Source organism: Tachyglossus aculeatus, chromosome 23 (assembly GCF_015852505.1).
Source record: "Tachyglossus aculeatus isolate mTacAcu1 chromosome 23, mTacAcu1.pri, whole genome shotgun sequence".
NCBI classification, from domain to species: Eukaryota; Metazoa; Chordata; class Mammalia; order Monotremata; family Tachyglossidae; genus Tachyglossus; species Tachyglossus aculeatus.
Window position 1 is genome coordinate 36,058,842 of NC_052088.1, and position 18,555 is coordinate 36,077,396.

At 43.9% G+C, this 18,555-nt stretch overlaps 1 protein-coding gene across 1 annotated transcript in view; it reads left to right on the forward strand.

The window, feature by feature from the left end:
• Positions 1 to 14,282, forward strand: part of SNX18 (sorting nexin 18) — a 50,115-nt gene extending 35,833 nt beyond the window's left edge. The window contains exon 2 of the mRNA XM_038765766.1: positions 13,711 to 14,282. Within this exon, the coding sequence (XP_038621694.1) occupies positions 13,711 to 13,964 (254 nt within the window). The 3' untranslated portion in view covers positions 13,965 to 14,282. The remainder of the gene's footprint in view (positions 1 to 13,710) is intronic.
• Positions 14,283 to 18,555: the final 4,273 nt, after the last annotated feature.

Consider the following 18,555-nt stretch of genomic DNA (forward strand, 5'->3'; position numbering starts at 1 on the left):
CATGATTTAAGGCTGTGTTTTGGTGTAGGTGGAATTTCAGGAGTATATTGTACAATGGGAGGATGTGAATTTGCTGAGTTGGAATGAGGACATTCCAGACACAGAGCGTGGCTTGAGAAAAAGGCTGAAAAGACAAAAGGGACATTTAATAAATTTGCTTCGGAGAGCAGCTAGGAGATAGGCAGATTAAGCCACAGTTATGTCCCGGAAGTCTAGGGCAGAGAGGATATTGAGAAGACAGCCCTGATCCACTTCCAAAGTTGTGAGGAAAATTTCCGGGGAGTAATCTCTTATGATTCTGGTGGTGAGACGGTTTCTGGGGAATGGAGGGGGCGGAAGCCGACTGAAAAGGATCCTGTCGCAAGTGGCGTGTAAGGAAAAGCAGGCAGTCTGCTTAGGGGCGAAAGGGGTGAGAAAGTCATAGGCCGGAGGGAGATGATTCCAGAGGAAGCCAGAAAAGGGGAAGTTCTAATTCTTGAAAAGTCCATGTTTTCTCTGCGTGATTACAGCTAGAAAGAAAACGAGCCCATGGTGAGAGGTTGAAGGTGAAAGTGGAAAGAGCCCGAGCGCCCCGAATTCTAATCCAAATTCTAATGCCAGGCACTGTACTAAGCACTGGGGTGGACACAAGCAAATTGGGTTGGACACAGTCCCTGTCCTATGTGGGGCTCACAGTACCGATCCCCATTTGACAGATGGAGTAACTGAGGCCCACAGAAGTGAAGTTACTTGACCAAGGTCACACAGCAGATTAGTAGAGCCTGGATTATTATTATTATTATTATTAATAATAATATTTGTTAAGCGCTTACTATGTGCCAAGCATTGTTCTAAGCACGAGAGTCGATACAAGGTAATCAGGCGATCAGATTAGAGCCCATGATCTTCCGACTTAAGAAATGCTAGCATTACTATTATTGTCAATTAAGGTGATGTTCAGAGGTTGGCCAGTGCCTATAGAAGAGGGAATGGCTACCCATTTGGAGGTCACTATGTTCAATGCACTGGGGTGAATACAAGCAAATCAGGTTGGACACAGTCCCCGTCCCACATGAGGCTCACAGTCTGAATCCCCATTTGACAGAGGAGGTAACTGAGGTCCAGAGAAGTGAAATTACTTGCCCAAGATCACCCAGCACACAAGTGGCAGAGCCGGGATTAGGCCCATCTGACGTCCGGGCCCACACTGTATCCACTAGGCCACGCTTCTTCTCAGCAGTAGCGATGGGTAGAATGGCGGAGTGAAAGATGTCACGTTCTCTAGTTGGTGGTGGTCGGGAGGGGCATTGTTACCTCACCGGAAAAAGGCAGTGGGGGCCGTCTCCCTTTGTATCCATCAAGAACCGCCTCAGAGAGGCTCCAGTCGTATAGCAGCCGAACTTCAAAAGCTGTCGATCGTCTGTGAAGTTGTCAGTAACTTAAATGCATCATTGTTAGTTTGCTGAATTGTACTTTCCAAGCGCTTAGCACAGTGCTCTGCACACAGTAAGTGCTCAATAAATACGACTGAATGAAGAGGAGAAAGGCAGTGCTCTTCCTTAAGGGCTGGTAAATAAGATGGTAGCAAGTAGTACGGGAAGCAGTGTGGCTCAGTGGAAAGAGCACAGGCTTTGGAGTCAGAGGTTATGGGTTCAAATTCCAGCTCCCATTTGTTAGCCATGTGACTCTGGGCAAGTCACTTAACTTCTCTGGGCCTCAGTTACCTCATCTATAAAATGGGGATGAAGACTGTGAGCCCCCTGTGGGACAACCTGATCACCTTGTAACCTCCCCAGCACTTAGAACAGTGCTTTACATATAGTAAGTGCTTAATAAATGCCATTATTATTATTAGGGCTTTGGAGGTTTGGGACAGTGGTCCAAGATTAATGAGGGGGAGAAGACAGGAAAGATAGGGAGAGAGAAGAGGAGACAGGGTGGTGGAATGGTAGTATTCATTCATTCACTCAGCTCATTCAGTGGTATTTATTGAGTGCTTCCATGTGCAGAGCACTGTACTAAGCACTTGGGAGAGTATAGTGCAACAGTAAACAGACGTGGTGGTGGTAGTGGGAACTAGCGAGAATGTCCCTCCCCTTCATATATTCATTCAGTGGTATTTATTGAGCACTTACTGTGTGCTGAGCACTGTACTAAGCGCTTGGAAAGTACAATTTGTCAACAGAGAAAATCCCTACCCAACAATGGGCTCATTTAGAGAAGCAGCATGGCTCGGTGGAAAGAGCACGGGCTTTGGAGTCAGAGGTCATGGGTTCAAAACCCTGCCCTGCCAGTTGTCAGCTGTGTGACTTTGGGCAAGTCGCTTAACTTCTCTGGGCCTCAGTTACCTCATCTGTAAAATGGGGATTAAGACTGTGAGCCCCCTGTTGGACAACCTGATCACCTTGTAACCTCCCCAGTGCTTAGAACAGTGCTTTGAACATAGTAAACACTTAATAAATTCCATTATTATAATTATTATTTGACACACCCCCACCTTTAAAGCCTTATTAAAATTCCATCTCCTCCAAGAGGCCTTCCCTGATTAATCCCTCTTTTCCCCCATTCCCTCTCTTGTCTGTAGTAATGATAATAATTATAATAATGGTGTTTGTTAAGTGCTTAACTATGTGCCAGGCACTCTACTAAGCGCTGGTGTGGATACAAGCAAATTGGGTTGAACACAGTCCGTGTCCCATATGGGGCTCACAGGCTCAATCACCATTTTACAGATGAGGTAACTGAGGCCCAGAGAAGTGAAGAGACTTGCCCAAGGTCACACAGCAGACAAGTGGCCAAGCTGGGATGAGAGCCCATGACCTTCTGACCCCCAGGCCTGGACTGTAGCCACTTGGCCATGCTGCTTCTCGTAGGACTATGACACCTACACGCTTGGATCTGCCCCCTTTAAGCAGTGGATATTCACCCCACCCTCAGCCCCACAACACTTTTCCATGCTGCATGGCATGAAGCAGCATGGCCTAGTGGCAGGAGCACAGGCTTGAGAGTCAGAGGTTGTGGGTTCTAATCCCAGCCCTGTCACTTGTCTGCTGTGTGACCTTGGGCAAGTCATTTCACTTCTCCAGGCCTCAGTTGCCTCATCTGTAAAATGGGGATTTAGACTGTGATCGCCATGTGGGACAGGGACTGTGTCCAACTGTATTGCCTTGTTTCTGCCCCAGTGCTTAGAACAGTGATTGGCATATGTTGCCAATTTGTACTTCCCAAGCGCTTAGTACAGTGCTCTGCACATAGTAAGCGCTCAATAAATACGATTGATGATGATGATGATAGTAAGCACTTAACAAATGCTATAATTAATATTATTACTTTTGTAAATACCCGTAATTTACTTTGGTCTCCCTGTCTAGACTGTAAGATCCTTGTGAGCAGGGAACATGCCTCCCAACTCTCTTGTACTTTCCCAAGTGCTTCGTACAGTGCTCTGCACACAGTAAAGTGCTCAATAAATACCATTGATTGATTGATAGTAGAAGTACTAGCAGTAGTAGGGGTACTAGTCCATCCAAACCGCTACCCTGCTAATTCAAGCTCTCATCCTATCCCGTCTGGACTACTGCACTAGCCTTCTCTCTGATCTCCCATCCTCGTGTCTCTCTCCACTTCAATCCATACTTCATGCTGCTGCCCGGATTATCTTTGTCCAGAAACGCTCTGGACATATTACTCCCCTCCTCAAAAACCTCCAATGGCTACCGATCAATCTGCGCATCAAGCAGAAACTCCTCACCCTGGGCTTCAAGGCTGTCCATCACCTCGCCCCCTCCTACCTCACCTCCCTTCTCTCCTTCTACTGCCCAGCCCGCACCCTCCGCTCCTCCACCACTAATCTCCTCACTGTACCTCGCTCTCGCCTGTCCCGCCATCGACCCCCGGCCCACGTCATCCCCCGGGCCTGGAATGCCCTCCCTCTGCCCATCCGCCGCGCTAGCTCTCTTCCTCCCTTCAAGGCCCTGCTGAGAGCTCACCTCCAGGAGGCCTTCCCAGACTGAGCCCCTTCTTTCCTCTCCCCCTCGTCCCCCTCTCCATCCCCCCGTCTTACCTCCTTCCCTTCCCCACAGCACCTGTATATATGTATATATGGTTGTACATATTTATTACTCTATTTATTTATTTATTTTACTTGTACACTTCTATCCTACTTATTTTATTTTGTTGGTATGTTTGGTTCTGTTCTCTGTCTCCCCCTTTTAGACTGTGAGCCCACTGTTGGGTAGGGACTGTCTCTATGTGATGCCAATTTGTACTTCCCAAGCGCTTAGTACAGTGCTCTGCACATAGTAAGCGCTCAATAAATACGATTGATTGATTGATTGATTACTAGGAGTAATAATATTTATAGAGAGGGCCAGGGACATGTTTTATCTACATGCTGTGACACATACTCTCCCACACACTCACATGTGTCCCCTCACATTCATACACACTCACCTAGATAGTCTTCCCTTCCAGCCAACTGGCAAGATTGTAAACTTGCTGCGGGCAGGGAACGTGTTGACCAACTTAGTTTTTTAATGGGGTTTGTTAAGCGCTTACTATGTGCCAGGCACAGTACTAAAGCACTGGGGTAGATCCAAGACCATCAAATTGGACACAGTGCCTGTCCCAGGTGGGACAGTCTTAATCCCCATTTTACAGAGGAGGTCACTGAGGCCCAGTGAAGTGACTTGCCCAAGGTCACACAGCAGACAAGCGGCAGAGCCGGGATAAGAACCCAGGTCCTTCTGACTCCCAGGCCCGTGGTCTGTCTTCTCACGTTGTACTTTCTGAAGAGTTTAATGCAGTGCTTTGCACTTTACTGTGTGCAGAGCACTGTACGAAGCACTTGGGAAAGTACAATACAATAGAGTTGGGAGGCATGTTCCCTGCTCACAAGGATCTTACAGTCTAGACAGGGAGACCAAAGTAAATTATGGGTATTTACAAAAGTAATAGTATTAATTAAAGTATTTGTTAAGCGCTTACTATGTGCCAATCACTGTTCTAAGCACTGGGGCAGAAACAAGGCAATGAAGTTGGAACACAGTCCCTGTCCCACATGGGGATCACAGTCTAAATCCCCATTTTGCAATGCAGTGCCCCAGACTGAGCCCCCTTTTTCCTCTCCTCCTCCCCCTCCCCCCGCCCTACCTCCTTCCCCTCCCCACAGCTCCTGTATATATGTTTGTACAGATTTATTACTCTATTTATTTTTAACTGTACATATTTACTATTCTATTTATTTTGTTAATGATGTGCATCTAGCTTTATTTCTATTTATTCTGATGACTTGACACCTGTCCACATGTTTTGTTTTGTTGTCTGTCTCCCCCTTCTAGACTGTGAGCCCGTTGTTGGGTAGGGACCATCTCTATATGTTGCCACTTTGTACTTCCCAAGCGCTTAGTACAGTGCTCTGCACCCAGTAAGCACTCAATAAATACAATTGAATGAATGAATGAATGCTCTGCACCCAGTAAACATTCAGTAAATGCAGTTGATTGAAGTGTCTGGAAGAGAAAAGAGGATGTGGAGCCTAGACTGTGACTCTCCTTGCAGCTGGCTCTTGCTCCAGCCTGCAGATGCTACTGGGTATTTTTCAATGTGGTGCCTGGGGCAGGGGAATGGTGGGCTCCAGGGCCTTGGGAGACCTTGGGGGGCAGACCCTGCCAGTGGTGGTGGTGGTGGGCTCTTTAGTCTGAAGCAGAGGTGGGAGAGAGAAACGTGGCCCTGTGGCCTCAGCTCCATCAATCTGTCTTCTCCCTCGCCCCCCCCCCCCCCTTTACTGGTTCTGTCAGTGGGTTGTGGGAGCCTCATGGACCCCAAATTTGAGATGGGTCAACTACAATCTTCGTCAGGTCTCCTTACACATGGATCTGCTGTGATCATCCCAAGTTGAAAGCCATTTTGGCAGCTTCTCATAGTATTATTATTTGAGAATATATTATTATTATGTTCCTTGTTAAGTGCTTATTATGTGCCAAGCCCTGTTCTAAGTCCTGGGGTAGATAGGAGTTAATCAGGTTGGACACAGTCCCTGTCCCTCATGGGGCTAACCGTCTAAGTAATGCCTTTAAATCACATCCTTTTCTTAATAAGCTCGTAGTAATTTTATAGAACAAGTCCCATCTGTCTCCACTTTATAACAGTAGGGAAAAGGTTTTCATCTGGGTCTATTTTGTGTCCCCTTTGGGCAGTCTCCTTCTCTGTCACCAATTTATCTTGTGTAATTTATATTTTGATGTCACTGTTTACTGGATTTTTTAATCTTCAGGGATTAGAACTTTTCCTTATATATTCCAACAGTTAGCTACGCCTTCCTTTTTATTCCTTCATTTCCTCCATCTGTTTTCATAGCCCTGTGACAGTGTTTCTGTTTTTTCAGAATAAGTGGGTTAAAAAAGAACATTTGAAAGCTTTGAATTTTTCTCCCTGGAAGTTGTGATAGAAATGTGTGTGGCCCATTGTTCGCCAGCCTGAGTTTACTGAGTTAGTTTATAGTCCTCTTGGATTTTCTGAAAAGTGCAGTAGAGAAGATTCTTGAAAGATGTTGTAATGTTATGTTTTATTTTTTCAGTTAGTTGTCTCATCTCTGCAGCTGATTTTTAAAGAGGTACACACTGCTTTAAAGAGGTACAAAGTAGTCACTCAGTAAATGCCATTGATTGATTGCTTTGAGTTTGTCGAGTTCCAAAAGTTGATTCAATTGTATTGAGCACTCACTGTGTGCAGAGCACTGCATTAAGCACTTGGGAGAATACAGTAGAACAATATACAGATACACTGAAAAGTGTTTCTTTTAAACATCCATCGATTTTTTTTTTTCTCCCTCACTGTTCAGATGCCGAACCTGTCGAATAAATACTACTCTAATGTTGGAGGTCTTGATATTAGAAATATGTGAAATAGATTCCAGAATTGCATTTTCAGTATACACCCCAATATTTTGCATGTTAACAATAGGTGATTGCGTTCCTGTTACATTTGTATGATTTAAAATTAAGTTCGGTAGCTGATATAGCTGAACGCAAATGTATTTGCATTAAGTTTGTCTTCCTTTGTGGCTGTGTTGAGATTTATCCCTAAAAAAGGAACTTCTCAATGTCATTAGTGACAACAACAGAGCAGTGAGCTTTTTGCTTTGGGCCAAATTGTGGGGACTGTGAGGGAGGGTGATGGGTGAAGGAGAAGGCTAGAACAAGGATGAGAAGGAAAAGGGGTAAAAAAAAAGAAAGGATGGTAAGAGGAGGAAAGGGAAAGAGAAGTGGGGAGAGTGGGAAGCGATGTGGCCTAATGGAAAGAGTCCAGGCCTGGATTCTAATTACGCCTCCTCCAGTTACCTGCTGTATTGTTTGTGTTCTTGGACAAATCACCTAACTTCTCTGGGCCTGTTCAGTCTTCTCATCCCTCCTGCTTAGACTGTGAGCCCCGTTTGGGACAGTGACTGTGTCTGACCTAATTATTTTGTCTGTATCCCCAGAATAGTTTTATGGTATTGGTTGTCCTTTTTCTAGACTGTGAGCCCGTTGTTGGGTAGGGACTGTCTCCATGTGTTGCTGATTTGTACTTTCCAAGCACTTAGTACAGTGCTCTGCACACAGTAAGTGCTCAATAAATACGATTGAATGAGTTATGTGCCTAGCATTATTCTAAGTGCTTGGGTAGATACAAGATAAGTGCATAGGATTCAAGATAAGTTCATAAGTGCTGTGGGGCAAGGGTGAACAGAGGAAACAAGTCAGAGTGACGCAGAAGGGGGTGGGAAAAGAGGAAATGAGGGCTTAATCAGGGAAGGCCTCTTGGAGGAGATGTGCCTGCAGTGAGGCGTTGAAGGGTGGGGAGAGGCATTGTGGGATTTGAGGAGGGAGGGCATTCAAAGCCAGAGGCAGAATGTGAGCAAGGGGTGGGCGCGTGTTAGACGAGATGGAGGTACAGTGAGTAGGCTGGCATTAGAGGGGTGAAGCGTGTGGCCTGGGTTGGAGAAAGCGAGTAGCATGGAGAGGTAGGAGGGGGCAAAGTGATTGAGTGCTTTAAAGATGATGGTGAGGAATTTGCCTTTGTTGCAGATGTGGATGGGAAACCACTGGAGATTCTTGAGGAGCGGGGAAACACGAACTGAAAGATTTTGTAGAAAAATGATCTGGACAGCAGAGTATGGACTGGAGTAGGGGGAGGCAGGAGGCAGGGTGTTCAGCAAAGAGGCTGATGTATAGTAATCTAGGAGGGGTAGGATAAGTGCTTGGATTAACATGGCAGCAGTTTGGATGGAGAGGAAAGGGATGGATTTTAGCGATGTCGTGAAGGTGGGACCGACAGGATTTAGTGATAGATTGAATATAGGCTCAGCAGGCATCCTAAAAAACAGCGGCGTAACCGGAATAGGGAAGACCACCGTGGCTACTTGAGGCAACTTCCTAAGATGCAACTGGTGAAGAAGACTGCTTTAAACTTGCATTTACAGTGTTAACAGCTGGGAGTTCCCGTTAGAGATTCCCGAGATCAGAGGGTGACAGGGAGAACTGCAAAACACACATTCACAGTTGTCCTCCCCTTCCCATCCCGCATTTCTTATTCACTGTCATATAAAGAGTCATCAACAACAGTGGAGCAGTGGGAACGGTCACCCCACAGCTGTTGAAGCCAGATTTCCAATCTTGCCTCCTCCCAGCTCCCTATCAAGATTTGAGAATTTCCATTCAGGGTTGAAAAGGCCTAAAATGGCAGCTTCTGGCCTGTGAGCTCTTTGATCATAATAATAATTGTGGTATTCATTAAGCGCTTGCTATTGCTGCACACTGTAGTAAGCGCTGGGTTGGACCCAGTCCCTGTCCCACATGGGGCTCACAGTCTCAATCCCCGTGTTATAGATGAGGTAACCGGGGCCCAGAGAAATGAAAAGACTTGCCCAAGGTCACACAGTCGACAAGTGGTGGAGCTGGGATTAGAACCCATGACTTTCTGACTCTCAGGCCCAGGCTCTAGCCACTTTGCCAGCCCCTTACCAGTCCTCATCTCTCATTGCATCCTATGTCCAGAGACACTTTCACACACATCCTCTGACATTCTCACAGAGACACAACCTCTCTCACCCTCTCATACCTGTCTCTCAATCAATGAATCGTATTTATTGAGCGCTTACTGTGTGCAGAGCACTGTACTAAGCGCTTGGAAAGTACAAGTTGGCAACAAGTTGGAACCTCTCTCTTAAGAGGTTCATGCTGTCACATCTACCCAAGCACACACTTTTAGAATTTGGACCCTACTGATTTGCGTTTTTAGAAAGATTTTTTTTTAAATTGGACCAAGTTCTGTCTCATCTTGAGGACTTTGTATTTCTTGGGTAGACTCTCTGACAGTTATTTCTGTGGAATTTTCCCACTTTTGTTATTTTCTTAGGAATAAGCCGAAGAGTTTGGAACGTGATTTGGGAACTATCTTGTGTTTTTTTTGAATACCAAGATGGTACCAAAATTACTCGCATAATTGCCTCCCCTGAATAATTCCCTTCCCATTCCAATTTTGAGGAGGAAGTAAGAGATTATTTTGGTAAGCAGTGCTTGTGGTGATGAGCTCATTGTGGGCAGGGAATGTGTCTCTTGTTACGTTGTACTCTCCCAAGTACTTAGTACAGTGCTTTGCACACAGTAGGCGCTCAGTAAATAGGAATGAATGAATGAGTAGGGTTAGAATGTTGGCAGGTATCAGGTTGGGGTGTGTATGAACTCCAGGATAGGAAGGGGAAAAAAGGGGATTTACCGTAATTCATTGAGTGTGTATTGCATGCAGCACTTGGAAGAAACATTCTCAAGTGCTCTCTTTCTTCCTTTTCTCTTTTTTTTCTTCTCCCCTTATTGTTAGGCTCAATTCCCCTTGTAATAGCCCCACCCCAGCTTTAGGATTGCAAACGTTGTGCCAAAAAATGAGGCAAGGAAATGATGAAGTCAATTTTTAGGCCACTGGATGCTTCTGCATGCTTCCGTGAGTTGGATGGGATATTACAAAGAGTAGTAATGAAGAACCTAATGTGCCAGGTTGTTTTTAATTAATTAATTAATGATGGCATTTATCATGTGCTTACTGTGTGCAAAGCACTGTTCTAAGCGCTGGGAAGGTTACAACGTGGTCAGGTTGTCCCACGGGGGGCTCACAGTCTTAATCCCCATTTTACAGGTGAGGTAACTGAGGCACAGAAAAGTTAAGTGACTTGCCCAAAGTCACACAGCTGACAAGTGGCAGAGCCGGGTTTTGAACCCATGACCTCTGACTCCAAAGCCCATGCTCTTTCCACTGAGCCATGCTGCTTCTCTTTTAGCAAGGGGCAGTGGAATTTGCCACCTCAGAAGAGGACCCTTAAAGCACCGAGAGTATAAATGAATCTCTTGTGTCAGAGAGGGTCAGTTTTCTTTCATGGGGATTAATAGAGGGAGGGCAGAGCTGCCAATCAAATGGCCTCATGTTCTATGGCTTCATTGTTACCTGTTCTGGGTGGTTCTGTTTCTTCTGAATCAATGACATCAAAAAACTCTCTTCAAAGTGGAAATTTTCTGGTTTTCTTTTAGAACAAAACGCAACTTTGCACCAGTGTTGCTTTGAAGGGCAATAATGCCTTCTAGACTTTTAAATTTTAGAAATGTCAGAACATTTTTTTCTAAAACTTTTTAAAGAGAATTTATATTTACAAATCTTCTTACCTGGCTTGGCTGTGTTAAATATTTGGCCTCCAAAGGGGCCACAAGCAACCACACAGAAAATGCATCCCAGATTCCCTTACTTCCATTCAAAGGGAACTATTCCTGCATCCTCAAAGAATGAGGAGATGAGGAAGATGGGCAAAAAGCCCTACTCTCAAAGAAGGTTCTTGAAAAGCAGTTAAGAGTGAATCATTTGGTTTACTAAAACCTTTCAGAAAAGGCTCAAGTCTGCTTGGACCAAAATACACAGGTTTTACTTATTTTGTTTGTTTTTTAAATGAAATCAACTTGAAGTCTCATCTCAAATTGGGAACCAAAATTTAACCAAGGCGACCTGGAATTTTTCAGAACAGTAATAGCAGCACCCTTCACTTCCCTCTGGTTGTGGGCAGGAATTCATCTGTTTGTTGTTATATTATACTTTCCCAATTGCTTAGTACAGTGCTTTGCAAACAGAAAGCACTCAATAAATATGATTGAATTGAATTGCCCTCAGTTGTGGAGAACTCTGGAGGAGGAGGTTGAGACCAAGACCTCCAGAAAAACTCCTAAAGGAGTTAAGGTCTTTTGTTTCTTTGACTAATTTTTTATTTTCAATCTAAGGTCATTTTCAGATATTCCTTTTTTATGGTATTTGTTACACTTTAGACCGTAAGTTCATCGTGGGCAGGATGTGTCTGTTTATTAATGCATTGAACTTTTCCAAGCACTTAGTACGGTGCTGTGCATAGAGTAAATCCTCATTAAATACGATTGAATGAATGTTAAGCATTTACTACATGCCAGGCACTGTACTAAGCGCTGGGGGAGTTAAGTTGGAAGTAGTCCATGTCTATCTATCAGTTGTATTTATTGAGTGCTTAATAGGTGCAGAGCCTATGCTGAATGCTTGGGAGAGTACAATACAACAGAATTAGCAGACATGTTCCCTGCCCCTAGCGAGTTTAGAGTTTAACATGGGGCTCATAGTCTTAATCCCCATTTTACAGATGAAAGAAGTGAGGCCACAGAAACTAAGTGACTTGCCCAAAGTCACACAGCTTGACTCCGCTCTCTCATTCACCCCACACATGCAATCCGTCACCAAAACCTGCTGGTCTCAACTCCACAACATGGCCAAGATCCACCCTTTCCTCTCCATCCAAACCGCTACCTTGCTGATTCAATCTCTCATCCTATCCAGACTGGATTACTGCATCAGCATCCTCTCTGATCTCCCATCCTCCTGTCTCTCCCTGCTTCAGTCTATACTTCACTCTGCTGCTCGGATTATCTTTGTACAGAAACGCTGTGGGCATGTCACTCCCCTCCTCAAAAATCTCCAGTGGTTACCTGTCAACCTACGAATCAAGCAAAAACTCCTCACTCTCGGCTTCAAGGCTGTCCATCCCCTCGCCCCCTCTTACCTCCCCTCCCTTCTCTCCTTCTCCAGCCCATCCCACACACTCCGCTCCTCTGCAGTCACTAACCTCCTCACTGGGCCTCGTTCTCGCCTGTCCCGTTGTTGGCCCCCGGCTCACGTCCTTCCTCTGGCCTGGAATGCCCTCCCTCCGCACAGCTGCCAAACTAGCTCTCCTCCTCCATTCAAAGCCCTACTGAGAGCTCACCTCCTCCAGGAGGCCTTCCCAGAATGAGCCCCCCCTTTTTCCTTTCCTCCTCCTCCCCATCGCTTCCACTCCCTCCGCCGTACCCCCTTCCCCTCCCCACAGCACTTGTATATGTTTATTACTATGTTTTATTTGTACATATTTACTATATTTATTAATGATGTGTATATAGCTGTAATTCTAATTATTCTGATGGTATTGACACCTGTCTACTTGTTTTGTTTTGTTATCCATCTCCCCCTTCTAGACTGTGAGCCCGTTGTTGGATAGGTACTGTCTCTGTTGCCAATTTGTACTTCCCAAGCGCTTAGTACAGTGCTCTGCACACAGTAAGCTCTCCATAAATACGATTGAATGAATGAATGAATGAAAGTAGTGGAGCTGCGATTAGGACCCAGGTCCTTATATTCGTATATCCAAAGTTTGGAGTATGGCTTCTGGGCATTCCAGATGGGTTTACAATAATCCATTGTACATTTTTTTGTGTGTATTTGGAGTGCTTGGAGAATCTCAGATGGATATAGGTAGGTATGTATTTAGTTGTCCATTCAATTATTGTTCATTCAATTATTGCATGGCACATAGTAAGCACTTAAATACCATCATTATTATTCATTTGGATTACTCTAACTGCTTTTCTGTATGTTAGCTCCTTGTGGGCAAGGAATGTCATATGCTGGTGGTTACTTTCCAGGCACTTAGTACAATGCATTGTGCCCTAGTGATTGCTCAGTTAATGCTATTACCGCTGTGGTAATAGTAATAGAAATCAAGGTTTTCATTGAGCACTTACTGTGTACAGAACACTGTACTAAGCACTTGGGAGAGTACAATGCAACACAGTGGGTAGGCACATTCCCTGCCCACAATGAGCTTACAGTCTACTATTGCTACTTCTGCTGTTTGCCTCCTTGATCTTCTTTGTGTTTAGGACTTCAGTTCTATTCTCCCAATCGGTGATTTATAATTAATTTTAGGGGTGTTTTTTTAAGTCTACATTGGGCATATGTCTGTAAAGCACGGAGAATGGACATTACAGACTGCCGGAATTTGGGACACATCCAGTCTTTTCCCTCTGTCATTCTCTTCTGGAAAAATAGTAGTCATATTTCAAGGAATTCTTTAAGGCCATGTCATGAGATGTGAGGACCCTAAGGAAACCACTACAATTTTGGGGTAATATCTATGGGAATCTAGCTACCTTGTTCTGTCCAGAATTGGCCAATGAGAGGGTTTTGTTCAGATTTTTCTGACTTACGTGACTTTTCGGCAGGGTTTCAGCCCATTGTCCTTTAACCACCACAGACCACCTCAAAGCCCGAATGGACAGCTCTAGAAATATAGCGACGTTCTAAAGGAAAGGACTTGCGTAGAATCGTTATGTCCCAAGGCGCCTTTGTGTTTCATGTTCCTTTTTTTTTCCTTTCCTCTAGGCGCTCTTACCAAAGTAAAGGAGAGTAAGCGGCACGTAGAGGAAGGGAAGATGGAGGTCCAGAAGGCAGATGGCATTCAGGATCGTTGCAATACTATTTCTTTTGCCACCCTGGCCGAGATCCACCACTTCCATCAGATCCGAGTGCGAGACTTTAAATGCCAAATGCAGCATTTCTTACAGCAGCAAATCATATTTTTCCAAAAAGTGACCCAAAAGTTGGAAGAAGCGCTTCACAAATATGACAGTGTCTAATCTCCAGACGTGGAATTGGGGACCTTTCTCCAAAGGAGGATGATTTAAAACAGCAGGGGTGTGATTAACTGCTGTCAGAGAACTATTGCCAACGGTTCTGGGGTGATACAAGGATGGTTTTGTGTTCAAATGGAACTCAGCTGAATCTATAATTATGTAGGGAAGACACAGTTAATCTGGTTATGTAATAGAAACAGTACCACCCATTGTAACTAAGTTATACTATGTATGCCTACACTACCATTGTAACTCTTTTGGAATAATGATTATACTATTTGCCTTATTGCTTTTTCAAGTATGGTATTCTAGTGCATACTTTGTAGACCTCAGAACCCATTAAGGGTCTTAAAAAGAAACTGGCTAGGTGAAAGCCTGCTTGGGATGCCTTTTTATTCTTGTAGATTTGGATTACCGAAATTCAACCCATTCTCTGTTTACAGACTCCTAATACTAGAGCAGCTATGCGACTTTGTGCCTTTAGACTCTTTTTTTCCCCCCTTTGTTTTGTAAGCCACATTTTTACAATTGAAAAAATGAAGTGTGGGTGCATGGAATGACAAACTGGTAACCTCATATTGACTGGAAAAGAATCAATTGTCATCAGTTGTGCAAGTATTATCTCCTCCCAAAATGCTGGCTGATAATGCAGGATCTGAAATCGTTGCCCCCAGCTGCGAATTGAAGACTATTTATTATGCAGAGCAAAACTGTAAATGTTCAAGTTAAATCACTGCACCAGCATCAGAATCTTGCCTCTCTTAAGCCCTTCTCTAAATTAGGATACCAGACTGACAGTCAAGTTGTAAAGAACTTGTCTTAGAAAATGGAGAATACAAATACAGAGTCTGTAATAATTCGTAGGGTCTTTTTTCTTTGTTCCTTTGAGAGTATATTCTTATAATTTGGATATTGTTATGGTATGATTCTTTTTTTAAAAAAATGGATCTACACTGTTAACCGATAGAATTGAGGCGCCACTGTAGAAGGGTCATCCAGTGGCTAGAGCCTGGGCCTCGGAGTTAGAAGACCTGGGTTCTAATCCTGGCTCCGCCACTCTATCCTCTGTGTGACCTGGGGCAAGTCGCTTTAGTTCTCTGGGCCTCAGTTCCCTCATCTGTAAAATGAGGATTAATATTGTGAGCCTTAGGTGGAACAGGGACTGTGTCCAACCTGATTATCTTGTATCTACCCCAGCACTTAATATAGTGCCTGGCACATAGTAAGTAAGCACTTAACAGATACCATCAAAACAAAACCAACGAAACACTGTGATTCACTGGTTTATTTAATCACAAACTTTCAGGGATGTCAGTGTAATTCAGTTTTTAAAATGATGAAGCAGTGCTATAAATGCCCGAATTAAGGGACCAAGAATCATTTTCCCAGGTGGATAAAAGAATTGAGGTATTTTACTGAAATTTAAGAACAGAGGAAAATTGGTCTTGAAAAATGAAGACCATTTTTCTATTAGTTTGCAGTTGTGGAAAAACTTGCTAAAAAAAATGGGTTTTTGAAGAGACATAACTTTCAAAGCACAATAAAGGTAGAAGTGTTTGAACAGTAACGTTGGTTTGGTTGGAGAAATGGCTTGTTTCTTAATGAATTTGAAACTAGATGAACTTTGTCCCTGAAAAATGAGAATCTCTGTTTCTGAAGTCCAGTTTATGCTGGTTTAGAAATCTCCTCTTCTCGGGGTTTATCAAAAACCCTATCTGCTCATCTGGAGCGAATGAAAAGTCAAGGCCGACAAGCTTGATGCTCCCAAGAGTGATTTGCAAATATCCCTGCTGGGAGACAGATAGTGAAGGAAGATATCAGATAAATTCAAAACAGAGATAAGCCAAAGAGGGCATACCCAGGTTAAGGCAGAGAGCTTGACCACAATATTTTTGTTTGATTCCTGAGCTAAATTGATTCTCTGTTGAGCCTTGGGCATTCTAACATGGAGAGCATTGTAGAACCTAGGGATGCATATTACTTCAGTGGAAGAGGATCAGATTTTTTGCATTCTTCTAAGAATTTTGCAGATAATATATTCTTGATTACTCCACATAAACATGTATTATAAAGGACCTCTGCTCTCTAAAAGGACCATGAATGTGCTTAGCACAAAGTAGGCACCCAAAGAAATAATCTTGATAGATTGTTGAAAGTATTTATTTCTAAGGCTGTCTACACTGACCAAATAAGTCCTGTGTTTTCCAAGCACTTTCCAATCGACTTGAAAGGACCCCCTTACCTTGCCACCCTTTTCATTTACAATTTTGAACAAAAATATTACCAAAACTGATAATCAGCACAGAAGTTATCAGACTGTTGCAAGATTGTTCCTCGGCCAAGTAAGAAAACAGCCTGAAGAATAGTAAAATATTCAAGCCGTTAGACCGTTCAAGGACATGTAATTTCAGGTGGAGCCTTCTCACAAAGAAGTCGGTGGTTTTAACAAGTCTATTCACCTTATTGGGTCAGTGGTTCTTAAAGCATTTAAATTCATTTAGTAATGGGGCATAAAATGCCAGAATTGTCATCCTTCGTTTCCACGGGACAGGAGATCTCTATTTCCATAACGATCTTGGCCCTGTTGAAATGTTTCAGTACACTTGGTTCCGCCAGATTGCGTGTTTTAGCCGGAACTCGACAGGAGAATCAGGGGAACGTTCTTCAGACAACACAAGCCCGTCTGTCTACAGCACGACAAGGTGTTGGAAGAGATGGTGTCCATGGGGATACCATTTGGCATGGTGAGTACGAGACCACATGAGTCTTCCTGAAGGCGGAATTCGGCAAGAGTGAAACCCCGGCCCTCTGGGAAAGCTGGGTTTCCCGGAACAGCTATTACTGGAATGTTCATATCCAAGAGATGTCCATATCATTATCATCTGTATGCTGGGTACCCCAAATCAGAGTGGTACAATGTCTTCAAATAAACCATCATGTCCTTTGATTTGTGTTCTTCATCGTTGTTCTTATCTTGCTGTTTTAACTCTTCTCAAGCGATAACTGTGTCTGCCCTCCACCCCCTCATTTTTCTTTGGCATTGAACAAAGTTTAGAACCTAGTTGTAGAAAACGATCCTTTTGTTTTGCCCAGAAATGGCTTTAAACAGGTAAGACATAAAAGCAGCTTTAATCGTTTGATTCAAATCCACTCCAACGTGCGTTGAATTTAAAAGATTAGCTTTGTAGGAACAGGAACTGTAATAGTGCAGACTTAGCAGATTTTTGACAAATATGAAGGTATGTGTGTATATTTGAAAGGAATACCACTGGTGGTGAAAGTTCCACGTGTGACTAAAAAAGCCAGTGTGGAGCCCATGACCTCTCACTGCCTCTACTTCCTCTCCTCAGCTCCCTTGTTGACCAGCTATATTCCAGTTTCTGCCCTTTTCACTCATTCATTCATTCATTGTCATATTTATTGAGCGCTTACTGAGTGCAGAGCACTGAACTAAGTGCTTCGGAAGTACAAGTTGGCAAAATATAGAGACGGTCCTTACCCAACAACGGGCTCACAGTCTAGAAGGGGGAGGCAAACAACAAAACATGTGAACAGGGGTCAAGTCGTCAGAGCAAATAGAATTAAAGCTAGATGCACATCATTAACAAAATAAATAGAATAGTAAATATGTACAAGTAAAATAGAGTGATAAGTCTGTACAAACATATATATGGGTGCTGGGGGGAGGGGAAGGAGGAGAGGAAAAGGGGGTCTCAGTCTGGGAAGGCCTCCTGGAGGAGGTGAGCTCTCAATAGGGCTTTGAAGGGAGGAAGAGAGCTAGGTTGGCGGATGAGCGGAGGGAGGGCATTCCAGGCCAGGGGGAGGAAAATAAATCCAACAATAAATACGATTGAATGAACAAGACTGCCCCTTTCAAGGTCACTTGTCCTCCTTGCCTAATCAATCCATCAGTGGTATTTATTGAATGCTTACTGTGGGTAAGAGCATTGTACTAAGCGCTTGGGAGAATACAATACAAAAGAGTTGGCAGACACGTTCCCAGCCCACAAAGAGCTTACAGTCCAGAGGGGGAGATAGGCATCAATGTAACAATTTATAATCAATCGTATTTATTGAGCGCTTACTGTGTGCAGAGCACAGGCATCAATATAACAATTTATAAGTACTATGGTATGTGTTACCTCCTTGTGTTTTCAATCCTCACAAAGTCTTTGCTCTGGGCGAGCCCCCTCTCCCAATTCTTACCCAACAAGAGGGCTTTTTGGCTGCAGTGGCCTCCCAGTTTTCCACAGAAATATCTCCTTTTTGGGAACTGTGCTTCATCTTGTCTTCAAAATAATTCTTCTACCCTCTTCAAGTTTCAGGTCCCTTTCAGGTCTTGACGTACTCAGTAGCTCTTTGGTATCCTGCTGTCACAGGGTACCCAAACAAAGAAGCAGCGTGGCCTAGTGGATAGAGCATGGCCCTCGAGACAAAAGGACCTGAGTTCTAATCCAGACTCGGCCACTCGTCTGCTGTGTGACCTTGGCCATGTCATTTCAGTTCTCTGGGCCTCAGTTATCTATAAAATGGGGATTAAGATGGGGGGTCCCATGTGGGATGGAGACTGTGTCCAACCTGATTAGCTTTTACT